This window comes from Argopecten irradians, chromosome 9 (genome assembly GCF_041381155.1).
Source record: "Argopecten irradians isolate NY chromosome 9, Ai_NY, whole genome shotgun sequence".
In the NCBI taxonomy this organism is placed as follows: Eukaryota; Metazoa; Mollusca; class Bivalvia; order Pectinida; family Pectinidae; genus Argopecten; species Argopecten irradians.
Window position 1 is genome coordinate 570,208 of NC_091142.1, and position 24,015 is coordinate 594,222.

Here is a 24,015-nt window from a genome sequence, read left to right on the forward strand (position 1 = left end):
ATGCTGAAACACGTGACGTGACAGTACAGAACGAGTGGAGGAGATGCTGAAACACGTGACGTGACAGTACAGAACGAGTGGAGGAGATGCTGAAACACGTGATGTGACAGTACCGAAGAGAGCTGAGGAATGGTGAAACACGTGACGTGACAGTACAGAAGGGAGCCGAGGAGATGGTGAAACACGTGACGTGACAGTACAGAACGAGTGGAGGAGATGCTGAAACACGTGACGTGACAGTACAGAACGAGTGGAGAGTGAGAGATGCTGAAAACACGTGACGTGACAGTACAGAACGAGTGGAGGAGATGCTGAAACACGTGACGTGACAGTACAGTACAGAACGAGTGGAGGAGATGCTGAAACACGTGACGTGACAGTACAGAAGAGTGGAGGGAGTGGAGGTGGAGGATGCTGAAAACACGTGACGTGACAGTACAGAACGAGTGGAGGAGATGCTGAAACACGTGACGTGACAGTACAGAACGAGTGGAGGAGATGCTGAAAACACGTGACGTGACAGTACAGAACGAGTGGAGGAGATGCTGAAAAACACGTGACGTGACAGTACAGAACGAGTGGAGGAGATGCTGAAACACGTGACGTGACAGTACAGAACGAGTGGAGGAGATGCTGAAACACGTGACGTGACAGTACAGAGGGAGTGGAGGAGATGCTGAAACACGTGACGTGACAGTACAGAACGAGTGGAGGAGATGCTGAAACACGTGACGTGACAGTACAGAAGAGTGAGGAGATGCTGAAACACGTGACGTGACAGTACAGAGACGAGTGGAGGAGATGCTGAAACACGTGACGTGACAGTACAGAAGAGAGTGGAGGAGATGCTGAAACACGTGACGTGACAGTACAGAACGAGAGGAGAGAGAGATGCTGAAACACGTGACGTGACAGTACAGAACGAGTGGAGGAGATGCTGAAACACGTGACGTGACAGTACAGAACGAGTGGAGGAGATGCTGAAACACGTGACGTGACAGTACAGAACGAGTGGAGGAGATGCTGAAACACGTGACGTGACAGTACCGAAGAGAGCTGAGGAATGGTGAAACATGTGATGTGACAGTACAGAACGAGTGGAGGAGATGCTGAAACACGTGACGTGACAGTACAGAACGAGTGGAGGAGATGCTGAAACACGTGACGTGACAGTACAGAAGGGAGCCGAGAAATGATGAAACACGTGACGTGACAGTACAGAACGAGTGGAGGACATGCTGAAACACGTGACGTGACAGTACAGAACGAGTGGAGGAGATGCTGAAACACGTGACGTGACAGTACAGAACGAGTGGAGGAGATGCTGAAACACGTGACGTGACAGTACAGAGGGAGTGGAGGAGATGCTGAAACACGTGACGTGACAGTACAGAACGAGTGGAGGAGATGCTGAAACACGTGACGTGACAGTACAGAACGAGTGGAGGAGATGCTGAAACACGTGACGTGACAGTACCGAAGAGAGCTGAGGAATGGTGAAACATGTGACGTGACAGTACAGAACGAGTGGAGGAGATGCTGAAACACGTGACGTGACAGTACAGAAGGAGTGGAGGAGATGCTGAAACACGTGACGTGACAGTACAGAACGAGTGGAGGAGATGCTGAAACACGTGACGTGACAGTACAGAAGGACGAGTGGAGGAGATGCTGAAACACGTGACGTGACAGTACAGAACGAGTGGAGGATGCTGAAAAACACGTGACGTGACAGTAGATGTGAGGAAAAACACGTGACGTGACAGTACAGAAGGGAGTGGAGGAGATGCTGAAACACGTGACGTGACAGTACAGAACGAGTGGAGTGGAGGAGATGCTGAAACACGTGACGTGACAGTACAGAACGAGTGGAGGAGATGCTGAAACACGTGACGTGACAGTACAGAACGAGTGGAGGAGATGCTGAAACACGTGACGTGACAGTACAGAACGAGTGGAGGAGATGCTGAAACACGTGACGTGACAGTACAGAACGAGTGGAGGAGATGCTGAAACACGTGACGTGACAGTACAGAACGAGTGGAGGAGATGCTGAAACACGTGACGTGACAGTACAGAACGAGTGGAGGAGATGCTGAAACACGTGACGTGACAGTACAGAACGAGTGGAGGAGATGCTGAAACACGTGACGTGACAGTACAGAGGGAGTGGAGGAGATGCTGAAACACGTGACGTGACAGTACAGAAGGGAGCCGAGGAATGGTGAAACACGTGACGTGACAGTACAGAACGAGTGGAGGAGATGCTGAAACACGTGACGTGACAGTACAGAACGAGTGGAGGAGGAGATGCTGAAACATGTGACGTGACTGTACAGAAGGCAGCCGAGGAGATGCTGAAACACGTGACGTGACAGTACAGAAGGGAGCCGAGGAATGGTGAAACACGTGATGTGACAGTACAGAACGAGTGGAGGAGATGCTGAAACACGTGACGTGACAGTACAGAAGGAGTGGAGGAGATGCTGAAACACGTGACGTGACAGTACAGAACGAGTGGAGGAGATGCTGAAACACGTGACGTGACAGTACAGAACGAGTGGAGGAGATGCTGAAACACGTGACGTGACAGTACAGAACGAGTGGAGGAGATGCTGAAACACGTGACGTGACAGTACAGAAGGGAGTGGAGGAGATGCTGAAACACGTGACGTGACAGTACAGAACGAGTGGAGGAGATGCTGAAAACACGTGACGTGACAGTACAGAAGGGAGTGGAGGAGATGCTGAAACACGTGACGACGTGACAGTACAGTGGAGGAGAAGCTGAAACACGTGACGTGACAGTACAGAAGGGAGTGGAGGAGATGCTGAAACACGTGACGTGACAGTACAGAGGAGTGGAGGAGATGCTGAAACACGTGACGTGACAGTACAGAACGAGAGTGGAGGAGATGCTGAAACACGTGACGTGACAGTACAGAGGAGTGGAGGAATGAAACACGTGACGTGAAACACGTGACGTGACAGTGACAGTACAGAACGAGTGGAGGAGATGCTGAAACACGTGACGTGACAGTACAGAACGAGTGGAGGAGATGCTGAAAAACACGTGACGTGACAGTACAGAAAGGAGTGGAGGAGATGCTGAAAACACGTGACGTGACAGTACAGAACGAGTGGAGGAGATGCTGAAACACGTGACGTGACAGTACAGTACAGAACGAGTGGAGGAGATGCTGAAACACGTGACGTGACAGTACAGAAGTGGAGAGATGGATGAAACATGACGTGAAACACGTGACGTGACGTGACAGTACAGAACGAGTGGAGGAGATGCTGAAAACACGTGACGTGACAGTACAGAGGAGTGGAGGAGATGCTGAAACACGTGATGTGACAGTACAGAACGAGTGGAGGAGATGCTAAAACACGTGACGTGACAGTACAGAACGAGTGGAGGAGATGCTGAAACACGTGACGTGACAGTACAGAACGAGTGGAGGAGATGCTGAAACACGTGACGTGACAGTACAGAACGAGTGGAGGAGATGCTGAAACACGTGACGTGACAGTACAGAAGGAACGAGGAGGAGGAGATGCTGAAAACGTGACGTGACGTGACAGTACAGAACGAGTGGAGGAGATGCTGAAACACGTGACGTGACAGTACAGATGGAGTGGAGGAGAGGATGCTGAAACACGTGACGTGACAGTACAGAACGAGTGGAGGAGATGCTGAAACACGTGACGTGACAGTACAGAACGAGTGGAGGAGATGCTGAAACACGTGACGTGACAGTACAGAACGAGTGGAGGAGATGCTGAAACACGTGACGTGACAGTACAGAAGAGAGCTGAGGAGATGCTGAAACACGTGACGTGACAGTACAGAACGAGTGGAGGAGATGCTGAAACACGTGACGTGACAGTACAGAACGAGTGGAGGAGATGCTGAAACACGTGACGTGACAGTACAGAACGAGTGGAGGAGATGCTGAAACACGTGACGTGACAGTACAGAACGAGTGGAGGAGATGCTGAAACACGTGACGTGACAGTACAGAACGAGTGGAGGAGATGCTGAAACACGTGACGTGACAGTACAGAAGGAGTGGAGGAGATGCTGAAACACGTGACGTGACAGTACAGAAATGGAGTGGAGGAGATGCTGAAACACGTGACGTGACAGTACAGAAGGAGAGTGGAGGAGAACACGTGAAACACGTGACGTGACAGTACAGAAGGAGAACGAGGGAGATGCTGAAACACGTGACGTGACAGTACAGAACGAGGAGGAGATGCTGAAACACGTGACGTGACAGTACAGAAGGGAGTGGAGGAGATGCTGAAAACACGTGACGTGACAGTACAGAACGAGTGGAGGAGATGCTGAAACACGTGACGTGACAGTACAGAAGGGAGTGGAGGAGATGCTGAAACACGTGACGTGACGTGACAGTACAGAAGGAGTGGAGGAGATGCTGAAACACGTGACGTGACAGTACAGAACGAGTGGAGGAGATGCTGAAACACGTGACGTGACAGTACAGAACGAGTGGAGGAGATGCTGAAACACGTGACGTGACAGTACAGATGGAGTGGAGGAGATGCTGAAACACGTGACGTGACAGTGCAGAACGAGTGGAGGAGATGCTGAAACACGTGACGTGACAGTACAGAACGAGTGGAGGAGATGCTGAAACACGTGACGTGACAGTACAAGGGAGCTGAGGAATATGACTGAAACACGTGACAGTACAGAACGAGTGGAGGAGATGCTGAAATACGTGACGTGACAGTACAGATGGAGTGGAGGAGATGCTGAAACACGTGACGTGACAGTACAGAACGAGTGGAGGAGATGCTGAAACACGTGACGTGACAGTACAGAACGAGTGGAGGAGATGCTGAAACACGTGACGTGACAGTACAGAACGAGTGGAGGAGATGCTGAAACACGTGACGTGACAGTACAGAACGAGTGGAGGAGATGCTGAAACACGTGACGTGACAGTACAGAACGAGAGGAGGAGGAGATGCTGAAACACGTGACGTGACAGTACAGAAGGAGAGTGGAGGAGATGCTGAAACACGTGACGTGACAGTACCGAAGAGAGCTGAGGAATGGTGAAACACGTGACGTGACAGTACAGAACGAGTGGAGGAGATGCTGAAACACGTGACGTGACAGTACAGAAGGAGTGGAGGAGATGCTGAAACACGTGACGTGACAGTACAGATGAAGTGGAGGAGATGCTGAAACACGTGACGTGACAGTACAGAACGAGTGGAGGAGATGCTGAAACACGTGACGTGACAGTACAGAAGGAGGAGTGGAGGAGATGCTGAAACACGTGACGTGACAGTACAGAACGAGTGACGTGGAGGAGATGCTGAAAACGTGACGTGACGTGACAGTACAGAACGAGTGGAGGAGATGCTGAAAACACGTGACGTGACAGTACAGAACGAGTGGAGGAGATGCTGAAACACGTGACGTGACAGTACAGAAAGGAGTCGAGGAATGCTGAAACACGTGACGTGACAGTACAGAACGAGTGGAGGAGATGCTGAAACACGTGACGTGACAGTACAGAACGAGTGGAGGAGATGCTGAAACACGTGACGTGACAGTACAGAACGAGTGGAGGAGATGCTGAAACACGTGACGTGACAGTACAGAACGAGTGGAGGAGATGCTGAAACACGTGACGTGACAGTACAGAAGGGAGCCGAGGAGATGCTGAAACACGTGACGTGACAGTACAGAAGGAGTGGAGGAGATGCTGAAAACACGTGACGTGACAGTACAGAACGAGTGGAGAGATGCTGATTGAAACACGTGACGTGACAGTACAGAACGAGTGGAGGAGATGCTGAAACACGTGACGTGACAGTACAGAAGGGAGTGGAGGAGATGCTGAAACACGTGACGTGACAGTACAGAAGTGGAGTGGAGGAGATGCTGAAACACGTGACGTGACAGTACAGTACAGAAGGAGTGGAGGAGGAGATGCTGAAACACGTGACGTGACAGTACAGAAGGAGTGGGAGTGGAGGAGATGCTGAAACACGTGACGTGACAGTACAGAACGAGTGGAGGAGATGCTGAAACACGTGACGTGACAGTACCGAAGAGAGCTGAGGAATAGTAAAACATGCGACGTGACAGTACAGAACGAGTGGAGGAGATGCAAAAACACGTGACGTGACATTACAGAAGGGTTGGAGGAGATGCTGTACAGAACAGAGATGCTTGGACAGGAACATGCTGAAACACGTAACGTGACAGTACAGAACGAGTAGAGGAGATGCTAAAAACACGTGACGTGACATTACAGACGGGTTGGAGGAGATGCTGAAACACGTGACGTGACAGTACAGAACGAGTGGAGGAGATGCTGAAACACGTGTGAAAAAACTTGATGTGACAGTACAGAAACGAGTGGAGGGAGATGCTGATGAAAACTTGACGTGACAGTACAAAGGAGTGGACGGAGATGCCTGGAAATACGTGAAGGTGACAGTACAGAATGGAGTGGAGGAGATGCGAAACACGTAACGTGACAGTACAAAACGAGTGGAGGAGATGCTTGGAAACACGTGATCATGACAGTACAGAGGGAGGAGGAGATGCTGAAAACACGTGACGTGACAGTACAGAAGGGAGCCGAGGAGATGTTAAAAACACGTGACATGACAGACCGGAAGGGAGCCGAGATGCTGAAACACGTGACGTGACAGTACAGAACGAGTGGAGGAGATGCTGAAACACGTGACGTGACAGTACAGAACGAGTGGAGGAGATGCTGAAACACGTGACGTGACAGTACAGAAGAGAGCTGAGGAATGGTAAAACATGCGACGTGACAGTACAGAACGAGTGGAGGAGATGCAAAAACACGTGACGTGACATTACAGAACGAGGTGGACGAACCATGCTTCAAACACGTGACGTGACAGTACAGAACGAGTGGAGGACATGCTGAAAAACGTGACGTGACGTGACAGTACAGAACGAGTCGGAGGAGATGCTGAAACGTTTGACGTGACAGTGCAGAAGAGAGCCGAGGAATGGTAAAAACACGTGACATGACAGTACAGAACGAGTGTAGGAGCTGCTGAAAAACGTGACTTGACAGTACAGATGGAGTGGAGGAGATGCTGAAACACGTGACGTGACAGTACAGAACGAGTGGAGGAGATGCTGAAAAACCTGACGTGAAAGTACAGAAGGAGTGGAGGAGATGCTGAAACACGTGACGTGACAGTACAGAACGAGTGGAGGAGATGCTGAAACACGTGACTTGACGTGGGGGACCAGTACAGAACGAGTGGAGGAGATGTTGAAAACACCTGACGTAACTGTACAGAGGGAGTGGAGGAGATGCTGAAACACGTGACGTGACAGTAAAGAAGGAGTGGAGAGGAAATGCTGAAAACACGTGACGTGACAGTAACAGAAGGGAGTCGAGGAGATGGTGAAACACGTGACGTGACAGTACAGAACGAGTGGAGGAGATGCAAAAACACGTGACGTGACATTACAGAAGGGTTGGAGGACATGCTGAAACACGTGACGTGACAGTACAGAGGGAGTGGAGGAATGCGGAAATACGTGACGTGACAGTACAAAAGTAGCCGAGGAATGGTGAAACACGTGACGTGACAGTACAGAACGAGTGGAGGAGATGTTGAAACACGTGACTTGACAGTACAGAGGAGTGGAGGAGATGCTGAACACACGTGACGTGACAGTACAGAACGAGTGGAGGAGATGCTGAAACACGTTACGTGACAGTACAGAACGAGTGGAGGACATGCTAAAACACGTGACGTGACAGTACAGAAAGAATCGAGGAATGCTGAAACACGTGACGTGACAGTACAGAACGAGTGGAGGAGATGCTGAAACACGTGACGTGACAGTACAGAAGGGAGTGGAGGAGATGCTGAAACACGTGACGTGACAGTACAGAAGGAGTGGAGAGGAAATGCTGAAACACGTGACGTGACAGTACAGAAGGGAGCCGAGGAATGGTGAAACACGTGACGTGACAGTACAGAACGAGTGGAGGAGATGCTGAAACACGTGACGTGACAGTACAGATGGAGTGGAGGAGATGCTGAAACACGTGACGTGACAGTACAGAACGAGTGGAGGAGATGCTGAAACACGTGACGTGACAGTACAGAACGAGTGGAGGAGATGCTGAAACACGTGACGTGACAGTACAGAACGAGTGGAGGAGATGCTGAAACACGTGACGTGACAGTACAGAGGGAGTGGAGGAGATGCTGAAAAACACGTGACGTGACAGTACAGAAGAGAGTGGAGGAGATGCTGAAAACACGTGACGTGACAGTACAGAACGAGTGGAGGAGATGCTGAAACACGTGACGTGACGTGACAGTACAGAACGAGTGGAGGAGATGCTGAAACACGTGACGTGACAGTACAGAACGAGTGGAGGAGATGCTGAAACACGTGACGTGACAGTACAGAACGAGTGGAGGAGATGCTGAAACACGTGACGTGACAGTACAGAACGAGTGGAGGAGATGCTGAAACACGTGACGTGACAGTACAGAACGAGTGGAGGAGATGCTGAAACACGTGACGTGACAGTACAGAACGAGTGGAGGAGATGCTGAAACACGTGACGTGACAGTACAGAACGAGTGGAGGAGATGCTGAAACACGTGACGTGACACGTGACAGTACAGAAACAGACGTGACAGAGTGGAGGAGGATGCTGAAACACGTGACGTGACAGTACAGAATGGAGTGGAGGAGATGCTGAAACACGTGACGTGACAGTACAGAACGAGTGGAGGAGATGCTGAAATACGTGACGTGACAGTACAGAACGAGTGGAGGAGATGCTGAAACACGTGACGTGACATGAAAAACACGTGACGTGACAGAAACAGAACGTGGAGGACGAATGCTGAAACACGTGACGTGACAGTACAGAACGAGTGGGAGGAGATGCTGAAACACGTGACGTGACAGTACACGAGTGGAGGAATGCTGAAAACACGTGAGTGAGTGGAGGAGATGCTGAAACACGTGACGTGACAGTACAGAAGAACGAGTGGAGGAGATGCTGAAACACGTGACGTGACAGTACAGAAGGGAGTGGAGGAATGCTGAAAAACACGTGATGTGACAGTACAGAAATTAATTCATTAGCCCAAGGATGAAAGTATAACTGGACTTCTAAACTTTAAATGGGTGGGGTGGTTCGCATAATGTTAGTGGTTTTTTCAGCTTGCTCGCTTTTTCAACTTTATGATCAGTTCTGGGTCTCAGCTTTGAACGATCCAACATTGGGTTTTTGTCTCCCGGGGCTACTCCGGCTTTTTCCTCACACCACTACAGGGACCCTTTGCTCGCTGAAATCCAGCCCATTAGGAGAATGTTTTTCTTTATAGGTTTTGTAAATATAGATTTATTATATTTGAACATTTAAAAAGACCTTTCGGACATATATTATATCTGTCCATTCCATTTAAGTTACTGTTCCTATTTTTTCTTATTTTTTTGATTTGGGAAATTTTTTGTTTCTTTTCATTTTCTAGTATCCCTTGGGGTTTTTTTGACTCAACATGAGAACAAAGACGAACGATGGAGATGGATCCAGTTTGGCTTAAAAACTGTTGGAACAGGGTGAGATACCATTGGCATGGTAGGAAAAAAAATAAAATGGTTTGTACCATTGTATTACTTGGAAGGTTTTTATAAAATAGTTTCTCTGGCATTTTATGGTTACACAGGTATTGTTTTACCTATTTTTCTAAAATCGGTTGGTTAAACCATAGGTTTTTTATTAAGATTAACCAGTTCGTTTGTGCCCATGACAATCTTTATTATGTCTTTTAGGGCAATTAGTTACTTGTAAAAATGGGTTTAATTTTGATTCTGAATAAAAATATAATTATGTTTCTATGGGTCTTATAACTTTCAATCTTTTATGAATTTATTTTTAAATTTTATGTTAAGTTTTCCATGTTTTAGGAGTGGGATAATACTTTGTGATTTTAAGTGATCGTTTTAACTGGAATGGGGGGGGGGGCAACGAAAGTGCAGTGTGCCAAACAAAATATAACAGGCCCCAAATGAGGACCTGCTTGAAAAAAGGATATTTGAAAAGGCTTAGAAAGGTTTTTTATATTCCAAAAAAATTATAAATAACTGATGACTTCTACAACTCGGGACTTTTTGTAACTTTTCTGGAGGTTAACAAATTTAAGAAATTTTATCAAAAGTAATTAAATGTCATATTAATTTCTCAAATCAACAAGGTGCTGTTTGAAAGAAAAAATTTTAAACAAACATTACACATGAGAAGTTTTTATTAAATTTTAATCGTCTATTTCAGGACTTCAATTGACAATGAAATTTTTAATTCCAATTATATATGGTTGTTACATAATTTAGCAAATATGCTGTACACATAATTTCCTACAAGTACAGATAGTGGAAAATAGCTGAATCACAGCAAAAAACAAAAATAATCTTTTTGAAGTAGTCATTTTATTTTTTTTATCCATTCTTTACATTATTTTCAGGCAAATACCACAAGCTGACCTTCAAACACAGGTGTTGCGGGAATGATGGAAAGGCACAGTGTTTCTATTTCCGTACCATTCTACAACATGAGGAAATTTTTTAAGGAGAGGTTCAAAAAAAAAACAGCTTACAGGCCATACAAATTGCATTGTACTACTATTCTAATACTGGTGGATGGGGACTTATTTTGCTTATAAGTAATGGTTCTATTCATCCACTTTAGTAATTCAAATTGATTCATGGAGGAAATAATTAAAAATTCTCTTTCCTGACTACTTCTGTGAGTTTACAAGATAAGGAAAAAAAGATCCTTTGGCAAGCACCCCCTCAAAAAAATAAATAAATAACTTTTCCACTGGCGAAAATCACTTACATACAATTATGTTTTCTTCTTTTGGAATAAAAAAAAAAATCTTCACCGGGACATTACTTAGTTTCCGTTAGAGAGGTTGTTGGAGAGGGATCAAAGGAAATACTAAGGAATACTGTTGGGGGGAACTTCTTCAATTCAAGATCTCAAATACGTTTTTTTTTCTATAGTGTTTTCATGGTCTGTGACATAATTTCGTGTTTGCCCCAGCAGTAATTGGTTTCAAATATAAATTGCACATGAGGGCCAATGTTTTGCCCAAAAACTTACAACAGAGGGGCTTTTTAGTAGCTAAAAACAAAGGTACAACAAAAATTCACCAAGATGAAACTTTTCAAAACTACATATTGATGCTTTTTCAAAGCTTGTTATGCTTGCATAATAATCTGGATTTCCTTTTAACCAATATCCCCCATCTACTTTCTTCTTACCCATTCCCTTTATCTCCCTTCTTCTTTTTCAAAATATCCCAACCATTATTTACAATTTCTCAATTTCTCACCCTTCACATTTTTAATATTCCTCACCCTTTCATTTTATGGGAGGATTGTGAGTTGTGAGCGCTCTGATACGCTCGGCCTAAGTACAGAGTTCACCACTATGACAAAGGGACATATAATAAGGATTATCAATATGTTTTTTGGATTAAACTTCAAAATATCCCTACTAGCTTTAACAACTTCTTGGAGTTTCATTCATCATTGAATCCAAGTGAGTGAGGGGAACTTGTTGGCCAATTAGGTTTTTGGTAATAGTCAAATGGGGGGGCAAATACACAACAAACATAGGTTGCCATGTGATGAATACATTGAATAAATTGAGGATGTATAGAAATAGCAAGATCAAAATACCACAAAATGTTGTACGATGGCTACCAAAACATAAAATGCTGCTTTTTCCACAGACATTCAAAGGTATAGGTTTATCTTTAATTCTAATGAAATTCATGAAAATCAATTATGACAACCAGATGAAATTTGCGTCCCCCTGGAAAAACCGCCATAAGGTTTTAACACCATTTGCATATATGAAAAAAAAAAGTTTGAGCAAATAAAGTTATACTCATTTGAAAAGGAGTTAAGGGTTCTCACTGAATAATACACCAAAGGGGCGAGCATAGTCTGTTTGAAATGCCGATCTTCTCTGGGATAGAGGGGGACTTGTTTTTCGAACCTTTCCGTTGGGGACTGGGCCTTTACACAAATTGTTAACTCTAGAATCATGCCAAAAATATTTCCTGTGAGAAGGGAGATGGGCCGCAGGCTAGTAGTTCATGTTCTAGTTAAAGGACTAGGTTCTTTTGGCTTCTAATCTTGATCTGTATTTGTAAACGGGGGACGGGATGGTGGTATAAAACATATATTGATAAAGCCTGTCACTTCAATGATGCTTTAAAAAATCTCTTACTTCTTTGAAAAATTGACCGCTAATTTTTGTTGAAAAAGTCATGCCGTGAGAGTCAAATTTGCTGTTATTCTTTTATCTATCTGTTTGATAATCCAGTTTCTTTGGCTAATTTTTATGGCAACTGAGTTATAGGTTCATAAAAAATATAATTGTATGTTGGTCCTAATACGTGTTTAACTTCATGTTGGTTTTTTCTCAAACAGATTAAGATCCAATTATTCAATTCTTGTTCTTACCAACAAAAATAGGCTTTTCATATTTTGCCCTTAGGAAAAAATATTTCTAACATACTTGCAATGCTAAATTGCTTTCCAAAAATTAATATTTTGTTTTTTCATTAACTTATATATATTATGGATGTTTTCTTTTATGCCAGTTTCTGTTATAGGGCTTAGGCCCATTAATCATGATGCAAGAAAATAAAAATAAAAGTTATGTAAAAATTTATTTTTGTTAAGATTTACTGTCGGGGCTGGGAGGGGGGGGGGTACAATGTTTACATTAAATAAGGGACCTACCAATTAAACTAAGTACTTGGTAATTATAGTTGTTTTTTCCTTTTAAAAATAAAACTCTACACTATCTTTCAGAAAACCAAGATTATTTTAAAATAAAACCATTGTGAGCCATTAAGAAAACAAAAATGGTGAATCATTGTTGAATCAATGTTGAGTCAGTTGTCTTACCAAGTAATTGTAATTATCAGATTTTCATTTCCTTTACATTGGTATTAAACATGTTGGCCCAATTTTGGTTGGAGACTCTTTGTATCTGAATGCTCAATAGGTAAATAATTGATTGTCAATGCATATTTACACTGTATCACACATGAAATGACCAAAAAGATTTTCAATGACAATTTTGTGACATGATTTTATTCAGTGTTTCCAATCAATAAGAAGTTAAAAGCTATCTACTTTTTGGTACTTTAAATTTATCTTGATATTTAGCTTTGAATTGAGTAAATTTTTCCTGATGTTTTTATTTGCAACTGCTGTGTCTTACAAGTATGTTTCCAAAATCCTACATTTTACATGAACAGCTTTGATCATAATACCCATGTGCAGCATTATTACATTAATCAATAATTAATATTTCCACTACACACCTTGGACTCGATTGAACCTACCAGATTTAAGTTAACTCTTAAATTTATTCATTTTCCAATGATTTTTATACATATTATGATACAGTCTATCTATTTAACATTAAATCTTCTATGTCACTCCCGATGGAATGTCCACTCTTGAAAGACCTACATAAAAGATCCAATTTTAATTTAATTGATCAATAACAAGCTTAAGTCAGCATTTGAAAATCCTAAGACGTTACATATATTACCTCCACTTCTTTAAAGTACGTATTATGAAAAGATTCCTGCATACATTGCCATGTAGAATTTCCTGAAAAATTAATTATCGGTACAAAAAATATTATTAGGTTACACAAAATACATTTGCACAACTTCATAATATTCTATGCTAGACTTGCAACAAGTTCCTATAAAGGATTACTAGAAAACATCCTGACATAGTACAAAATACCAGAAATATCGATCTAGAATAGACCTAAATAATATGGGTGCCCAATATAATGAAATAGATTTCCAATGAACATATTTATTGTTAATTATAATAATTAGCAGTAGCATTAGATTTTAATCTTACCCCGGGTAAGTTATTATATACCACTATTAATGTGTACACATTAATATTGAGCTTATCATACACGGAGTCGCCTTAAGTTCATGGTGTTCAAATATCAGTATACTATGATGGAAGGCAAATACCAACACTAATTTAATGTTATTTCAACATATTTAGTTCTCCGACGAAAATAGTGGGTCTAAAATACATAAATAAGTTTTTAAAGCACTCTTAGTCCTACTATATGCAATGGAAAAAGTCTTGATACACATATGACAGCTGTCCAGCCATATGTAATATGCATCATGCTTTTTTTTACTTGTTTTTAATTCTCGAGCATCTATTCACATCTGTAACATAACTTGGTAAAGGTTTATAAGTCTGTTTTGTGTCCTTTCTTTTGATAATCCAGTATTAATAGCTAATGTTATTTGTTAATGTAATTGGATAATTTGATGTTATACTATATAATGGGCCCATCCCAATATATGATTGAATATAAATGGGTGTTATACTAGTGAATAAGCTTACACAGCACTCTCCTATTTTTCTGATGCAATTATTAATATTTAATGAAATCTTCTAAAAATACTCATCGGGTTTTATGAGCTCACGATATATTTTTATATACCCAATAACTAACCAAAAATTTCCTTTACTACTCATGATAGCAATTGTTCAATGCAAATTATTGACTTGCATAATATAATACATATTCACCGTTAGACGTGGTGCAATCTTCCTAAAGTACGTCTCATATAAATTCGCAAATGTTGAGTATGCATGTACATGTACATAAAGACTGTATTTCAGTAATAGAAATACAAATGTATATAAGTTGACTAATCACTAAACTCTATAAATTAATTGCTGTGTCAGCTGAGAATATCTCAACATTTAATGTTTTCATACAACGTATTTGCAGGTATACATCTTTACATGTATGGCGTATTTTATGTAGTAAATGTATTAAAAGCAGCCAGAATTATTACAGGACTTAGGTCTGGAATCATCTCACAATAAACTTTATACAGAACTTGGATGGGAAACACTATCAGTAAGAAGACACAAACACAAACTAATAATGATGTACAAAATAATGCATGGCCTATCACCACAATACTTACAAGATATCCTAAATCCTTTCAATAACATTAACAATCAAAACAATAATGGCTATGCTCTCAGACAAACAAGAATATTTAATCCCCCAATATGCAGAACTAATAATTATTTTGATAGTTTCATCCCCACTAATGTGTCGCACTATAAACACTTCTGATAACAATCTCTTTAACTCTCCTTCTTCTCTCTCAGCCTTTTAAACACCAACTTAATAAAGATGTCCCAGTTGTAATTGAATCGACCCAAATTTTTAAAACAGAAGGTGATAGAAGAGCTAATATTATTCTTTGTCAACTTAGAAATTTGTGTAGTAATCTTAATTCCCACCTATATACTGACCATTTATCTGATGATACATCTTGTGCTTGTTCTTTTGAAAATGAAACTATATCCCACTATTTTCTCGAATGCCCTTTATATGACCAACATAGACTTTTCCCTGTTCACCTCCATTAGTAGTTATGCAAATCATAACCATATTGATATCAATATTCTTCTACAAGGCTGTCCTGACTGTGATAAAACTATAAACAGACAGTTACTTCATGATGTTTTCACCTATATATAGGTAAAATTTAGACGTTTTAATCTCTATATGATTTAATTATATAAATTAGCCATGACATAAGTTCTTGAAATAAGCTTATGAAATTTAACACCTTCCTGTTCTGGGGTGTTTTTGATCTGCTAAATAAGTGAGATTAGCACTTTTTTTGTATATCTTATATTCCAAACGTTGGCTGCATAGAACCATAAAGTGTTATGCATCATTGATTAGTATATCACCTGAATTTCATTTTCCTAAATATAGTTTTCACCTTTGACCTTTATGTTAGTAAAGGTCAAAGGTCAAAGATCACCAAAATCACCTTTTTATTGAAAAAAAAATCACCATTTTACTTTTCTGGATCATTTACCGGGCGGAACAACAACACAAACTGTATATTTGAAGATTCAATGTAAACTACAGATAATTCTGAAGATAATCCTATGAGATAGCCCATTAATTACGATCAACAAAGTTTTGGCAAAGAGATTATCAGTGTGACCTTTGAAGAAAATATCAGCTAAAATGACAATATTGGCAGCAAAATCATGTATTGATTAAGTAAGTAGTTACACATAACATAGTAAAACCTTGAATTGATAAAGATATGAGTTACCTACGGTAATTGAAAAATCAAAGTAGTATAAAGAATAAAATACATGTATATAATATTAATATTATTATATATGTACATCGGCAAGACACAAGGGAGGTAATTCATATTCTTGCACACTACTCATTGTTTTGGAGGAAACGTTTGCATTTACTCCCAATTTGTCATGAACTTGGAACATGAAAGATGGTGTAACATCTTCGTCGCAAGACTTTGTTTCCATTCATATTACAGAGATGACATGTTTATTTTTTACAAGTCGACATAAAATGTATATAGTATATACATGTATATATTAAAACGGGAGATTACTTTTGGTATTAATTGAGAAGCAGAAGCAATAAAAGTTTTGTTGTAAGAACATTTTAATCCCGTGGGAACGTTGGAGATCTATGGTTACGACCAATTGTTATGTATATGTTTGCATGAGTATACACTTCAACATATATCATAAAATAAGCATTGTCAAAGCATTGCTGAATAGTATGTAGGTTTAACTCATGCATACTACTAGAGTGGATCCAGGAATGACGGTATTTACTGGGTTTTTTTAGCCCACCATCTGATGATATTGAAATCGCCTTTCGTCCGTGGTCCGTCTTTGCTTCCTTCCGTCCGTCCGTCAGTTAACCATTCTTGTTACCCCGCTATTTCTCAGAAAGATCTAAGGGATCTTCTTTCAAATTTCATATGTAGGTTTCCCTAGGGCCCTAGCTGTGCATATTGCATTTTGGGACCGAACGGTCGCCATCTTGGATTTTGATATCGAAAAGCAGCGAAAAAGATCCCTCTGCCATATGTCAGACAAAGACCATTTTTTGTGGGCGGCGAGATCCCTCTAGGACCATTTGTTTCTTTGTAGGAAAGGAAAACACGTGATTAAACAGTACCGACATTCTGATAACCAGTACCTATACATATGTATAGCCTAAGTTGACATCTTTGTGACCGACAGGTTTCTTATTATTGTGGTAAGAGCGAGATAATGCACGACCAGAACCGTTTCAAACCCGGGACCATCCGAACTCTTCCCGGATGCTCTACCAATTGAGTTGCTTGGTTGTCGGCTATCGATCTGATCCAGAACCATTACATTAGTATTATCTCCTTCCTTTTCACTCATCGCCCCTCAAAGATTCAACATACTAACCGGGTTTTTTTTATATTCGCCTTTTTAGTATTCCGAGACACTCCAAACACTATCCTGATGCTCTACCAATTCAATTGAGCTATATAAATAATATATATTTCAAACAGATGAGCCGAAGCTCAGCATAATAGAAAGCCGGAGCAAATGGAAAAAAATACTCTTGTGTTATTGATTAAGAGGGAAAACATTCTTTTTATGCCATGATATATATATGATAAGCAACTAAGTCAGGTTCTGATTTTCTGTACATGTATGAATTTGACTCAAATTCAATTCAAATCACTACATTTACGAATTAGTATCAATCAAGTGTTGTATTCATCTAGATCCAAGAGAAAACCGTATGTTTAAGAAAATAGCCGCTGCCCTTTGGTCAGTTCCTTAGAGCTGTGTAACCATTTATAATCACATGTACACATTAAACATTAAATCGTTTTATTTACTGTTAACCGTTTTCATATGGATGTTGTCGATCAATTGTGAGAAGCATTGTTGTAAATGATATCTATAAATATAAACCAAACTCTTTATATATTTCATTACAGGCTGTTATTGCAAAAATGATTTGTAATCTGTTTTCTTTTTTTTAAAAACTATGTAGCAGAGTCATCCATGATATCTCTTTCTCCGACATCCTTTCAGTTTTCATTTGGTTGTGTAAAATAGTGGAAATGACAGATCTGACTTGTAATCAGTATGACTTAATTATATGTTTATGGAGTTATGAACCACAAGATTTCTAGTATATAATCTATATTTTACATATGAACCACAAGACCACAGGGACCTGACAAGAACATTTTAACCAACAGTATACATATATATATTATAGATACTATAATATGTATGTACAGTTGGTTAAACATTTTCGTGCCAGGTCCCTGTGCACAAGACTACATTTTTTTATACTGATTCTGATACTAGAGTCAACATTTTAAAGCGATCAGATTAAGAGAGCATTATAATGTATATGCATATGAACAATGTATATACTTATAATTATAATGCACCGGTCGTCACTCACAAAAAAAGGCGATTTGATTTTACCGACCAAAACGTGTATTACAAATAGTTCGTATGTCAATCTATTACGAATAGTTCTATATTCATCCTATCCTAAGACTATTTCAAAACGGATCCAGAGCCCCTGTTAATTTGTGCACGAGGTCTACATGTACATGTACACGTACGTACAATAGAACTATGGCTATCACGACTTACCCGTCACAACTACGTACATGTACACTGTACACGTATTACCTACGTGTGCTGCACATGTACCTGCTACTAGTCCCGCTATTTCACATATTTAAGTAAACAAGTTGAAATCTATCCGTTTCATAAAATGTTTGATGATTGAACTGGTTTCAACGACGTCTAAACCTAACATTAATTGCTAATGCTTCAAAAATTGATGAGTTTATTATGCATCGTTTCTATGGACGCTCAAGGACAATACTATTGATTGATTTTTTTCTATACATGTACAAAATTTGAAGTACTTTCACAGACGCTTTAGCTTAAGGATTATTTTCAGTGGTAATAATTACCTATAATTCCATCAAAAAGGAGTTTCCGGGGCCGCAACGTTGACCGTCCGAGGTCAGAATCACCGTAATCTCACATTTAACATCCCATAATATGAAGGCGATGATATTTTCAGATTACATAGTGTATTTTGAGTAGTTTCTTTAAATTCTATATCTGTAATCTTCAGCAGCATTACATATATATACCGGTATATCTATTTGATTTAGATAAACAATCATCCAATGTGCTTCTCCAGGATCATGATCATAACGTTACGATAAACGTAAATGAAACGTAAAGTCATAATGTTACACATTTGTAAGTAACGTCGCGAATTTTCGTTTGAGTAGGGTAAAGTAAAATCGCGATAATTTTGTTTCAAGAAAACCAATTTTCAAATCTAAAGCTGATTTGTAAAGGTATTTGTCTGTGGCATTAACACACTGTATTTTCATGAAGTTATAATCTTAACTGATATATATATTCCAGCTCTGAATACATAAAAACGTTAATTTTTAACGAAAAACATCGCATATGTTTTTCATTTGAGAAAATTTTCTTTAAAATAATAAAATAAAGACATATGAATAACATCTTTTTCTTGCTTGCAATCTAAGCTTTTCAGTGATATATGTCATTTCAACACTGCAATATCTCATATTTACTTTCCGAGCGGTTTTTTCACGAATAACGCTGGCAAATTGAACGGCATTTTCGGCACTTTTTAACGGACGTTTTTTTGACGGAAACTTACAGCGCACTAATTCATTCTAGCAAACCAACTTGTGAAATTTATATGAACATAAAATAGAGAAATCACTGATTCCGTTGATATAAATATTCCGTTTCTACGAGGAATATAAAGGTTAATGTGACGCCTTTGAACTTGGTAGATGACGTTATCAAAGTCATATCGGTACAAATGTTCCGATGCGAACGGGAAGGTGTTAAAGATTCTCCCTAAAAAAAAAAAAAAAAAAAAAATTATTTACTATATAACATTTGAATAACATTGTATATATTCTACTCTAATTATCCTTTGATAAAGATATACTTGGAGTATTTTGTTGAGCATGGTTGTTTTGATACTGTTACTTTGTTTTATTCTATATACAGCATACACATATCTTATTAAAAGTATATACATGTGTATATTTTCAATTATTTTCAGGAAATTTAACAGTATTGAGAGCAATGACAAGTGTATATATATACACATGGACTGTTGGTCATTGTCTGTCAATATCTGAGTAACATTTGGTCTAACTAGTAATATAACATGTTCTTGTATTAAAATAATAGCTGTATTTATATTATGTGTGTTGTGTGAATGGAGTATGCAAAAGAGTTATCTCCCTTTATCTATTGTAAAATTTCATTTCAAAACTTAAGTATAATATCTATAATTGATGTAAGTTTAAACTATTACTTTTGCCACCATTGGAGAGAATTTATATAGGCTTTGCCTGTTATTTAATCCATTTGACTTGTAACATCTTTGTCAATAAAATTTGTTGAAATGAGATATACACTGTCGAGGAGCGTCGCCCATCATCTTTAACATATATTCTATTAAAAGAATTTCAAACATAAATCATTTGAATTTACACATCAAGGTTGTCCATGTGTTGCATCATGTAAGACTCATCCTCGTAGTCTGACAAGTTGTACGATTCTGTGTCCTCATCGCTTTCACTCAACTCCATTTCAGAAATGTTTTCACCAGTAGATGTAAATAGTTCTTCTAATTTTAACATTGGGCATTCTTCACATGTACATTTAGAGGCACAAATGTCACAACAATTATGTTTCTCACTGGCACTGGTTTCCTGGACATGTCCATCCCTATCAAACACTGATACTAAGGCTGACCTTCTGCAGTCTTTTGTTTTCAATATATCCTTGACATAACCATCTGCCTGTCTAATGTTGTACTGGTTAAACAGGATCAAAGCCACAGAGTTTTCCCCATCTCTTCCTGCTCTACCTATCTTCTGTACTAAGTCAATAATTGTCTTTGATCCACCATACAAAACAACACTATGGCATTTTACGACATCTATTCCCATTCCAAGAGCATCTGTACATATAATGACTTTGAGGGGACTCTCTTCCTTTTGGAGCTCGCACAGTATATTGTCCTTGGAGAATTTTGTGCACTCAGAATGGTACATGCCAATAACAGATGTACAATCTGGTAGTTCATCAATCAGATAGGAGTAGAGTTTTGAGGAATCTGTTATTGAATTACAGTATATCAAAGTTTTTGGGAAGTTTTGACCCATGTCAGCGACTCCATCCGTAATCCAAAGCATGGCCTCTTCAATGTCATTCACCACCTTAGCTGCCACTATTTTAATGTTCTCCTTGTTCGGTGAAATCATAATTTCATTTGGATTTAGGTTTAGAAATTTTGTAACTCTGTTTCGGATTTTAACCGTGCACGTCGCACTTAATGCTAACAGTGTCGCATTTGGACATAATGGGCGCAATTCTCCCAAGTAAGAAAACCATTTCCGAAATGCTGTTTTCTGTGAAACGTCTTCGTCTTCTCCCCTACAAATAATTTAAAAAAAACCACTATGTCATTATACAATTGTTAATTCAAACATTTAATCAGGATACAGTGGCATTACTGGTATGTGAAATATATAGAAGTGAGATTTGACAAGTTTAGATACAGGTTTACAAAAATATAAACTAGAAATATTTTTACATGACAGACACAAAGATGGCTACATTGTAACTTTTACCTTTCAGCTCGTTAATACCTGAATTAAAGACTTTTGATTTAATTACACAATTCTGCAGTAAATTTAAACATGTTTCTTTTAATTGTAATATTTTCGAAATGATTCTAATGAAATGCATACATAATAAATGCTGTAAATGAATATCAAATATAAATTGGAAGATTAAATATTTGAACATACCAAGTTGCAATTGTGTGAAACTTATCGATTACAATGAGATCAACATCTAGCTTTCTAAGACTTTCTCTCCAATCTTGGTCTCCAACAAGAACTTCAGGAGAAGCATATATCAGATCGACTTCACCATCTCTTATTTTAACATCTGTCGCTGTGCTTGATCCTGTTGAAGAAACAAAAACAACAAATATAATTGAGAACTTTGATGTTGTTATTATTACTGAAATTAACGAAAACTTATGTTGATATATAACGATCTTCCCCTTCTGATGTGTTCTGTTCTTACATAGGATAGACAAGTTTGATCTAATTTACATTACAACTGAAACATGTTTACATTGTTTAATGATGCATGTTTATATCTAGAAAAGTATAATGCCTTTGTACATAACATGCCTTTATAATCTGTATTGAGATTTGTTTCTACTGAAAGCTTTCAAATCGCTCTAACTCGTATCAGACATGGAATATTAGTTTATTATGAAGAGTTATTGAATTATGTAGGTCTAAATTCATTGTGAAAACCCTACCGTAGTGCCCTAATGTTACATAATGATAATATATAACATGTCATAAGAAAATATAACCAACGTGTATTACAATTTTTTCGTTAGGGGAGGGGCCATGGTCATTAACTATATAAATAACACAACAAAAAACTTTTTATACCTGCATAAGCAGCACGGAACTCCGGAATCTCCGACATTTTCTGCACCTGGTCCTGCATCAAGGCAATGAGAGGACAACACACGACGACTTTCTTCGCTGGCGATCGCCTATTTAGCATTACACTATACAACTGGAAAGGCAACGATTTCCCATATCCCGTAGGAAGAACAGCCATGCAGTCTTTTTTATCTTCAAGGCATTTTAATATTGTCTCCTGCTCCGGTTTTAACGTGTCAACATGAAATAGATGTAAAGTTTCTTTCAACTGAACGGAGGCCGCCATTTTTCAAGCGTACCCGAGAAGCAGGAGAGAGCGATGATTTCATTGGCCCATATTCGAACTAAATTCGTATTTTGATTGGCTATCATTTAATGCGATTATTGTATGCATATTGACCCCTGACTCGACCCGCAATGGGATGTGTTTAGATCTTCTACAAGCGGACGGTACGGAGAGCGACATAGAAGTTCTAATTTTAATTAGATTGAGTATGGGGTAGTATGTGGTAGTATGGGGTAGTATGTGGTAGTATGGGGTAGTATGGGGTAGTATGTGGTAGTATGGGGTAGTATGAGGTAAATCAACGCGCCCGTCAAAATGCATAGATGTATGTTATAGTTTGCTAGACTGTTATTAGCTGAAATGTTAACCATGTAATTCTCGCTTTGTCCTGGGACTGTTTGGTTTGTTGGACCAGCTAGTGTCATGAGCAGGTTGGGCACATGTAAATTTATTGCTATTATAGCGATATATAGCTATAATAGCTATTTATAACTATACAAAACTGACGATAGACAACATTTTTGAAGATAAAAATGCTTGCGCTCAAAACCGACTCCTGATACTTGCAGGGAATGTGGATAAGGATAATTTGAACACTATGCAACCACTTTTCGTTCGAAACAATAGAGCAATAATTAACTTAACTAGAAATTGTCACCGGGACAATTTGACGGGCTTTTCACCTAAAACGTATTCCGGTCAAGGTCATTTGTATTAACAAACTTGACAATCATTTATTTCAGCATCCTGCATGCGTAATATAAGATCTCTAGGCCTTCCAGAATTTGAGAAGTAGTCATTTGGATATTTTATATTTTTTGGCCCCTGTGACCTTGAATATAGGCCAAGGTCAATCATATTGAATAACTTGGTAGGCATTTATGTCAGCATGCTTCATGCCTAATATTAGGTGTCTAGGCCTTCTAGAATTTCAAAAGAAGATTTGTTAATGATTTTGCTGAAAAATTGCACTTTTGAACTTTGACCCTTATTTACAATCGAAAGTTTACGTATAACAGAAAAGTGGTAATAAAGTTAATTGTTTCACTTTCAATTCTACATAACATATCCAAAAATGAAAGAAATTGGCCGTGTGGTTAACGAGCTATGGATGTCTCAATGAGCTGTATTTTCACTGGATAATTTCCATAGCTCTAAAATCACAAGCACTCTGTGACTTTGGATGAAGGTCAAGCTCGTTTGTT

General features: G+C 39.7%; 2 protein-coding genes across 5 annotated transcripts in view; both read right to left on the reverse strand.

The window, feature by feature from the left end:
• LOC138331040 (aspartate--tRNA ligase, mitochondrial-like) overlaps positions 1–24,015 on the reverse strand; it is a 669,399-nt gene that overhangs the window by 192,652 nt on the left and 452,732 nt on the right. The gene's annotated exons all lie outside the window — the stretch shown is intronic.
• Positions 17,538–22,810, reverse strand: LOC138331000 (bifunctional 3'-5' exonuclease/ATP-dependent helicase WRN-like). Its single transcript, XM_069278461.1, has 3 exons — positions 22,528–22,810; positions 21,862–22,021; positions 17,538–21,484 (listed from the first exon to the last, which is right to left on the reverse strand). Exons 1-3 carry the CDS (start codon positions 22,808–22,810, stop codon positions 20,533–20,535), a joined length of 1,395 nt encoding a protein of 464 aa, XP_069134562.1. The 3' UTR covers positions 17,538–20,532.

What these genes read in the sequence shown, in the direction of transcription:
- LOC138331000 (XM_069278461.1), bottom strand. Translation starts at nt 22,810, where the DNA reads ATGGCGGCCTCCGTTCAGTTGAAAGAAACTTTACATCTATTTCATGTT. An exon ending in GTTCCGTGCTGCTTATGCAG is followed by an intron (nt 22,022 to 22,527) that starts GTATAAAAAGTT and finishes TTTCTTCAACAG; the next exon opens with GATCAAGCACAGCGACAGAT. An exon ending in TTTCACACAATTGCAACTTG is followed by an intron (nt 21,485 to 21,861) that starts GTATGTTCAAAT and finishes AATTATTTGTAG; the next exon opens with GGGAGAAGACGAAGACGTTT.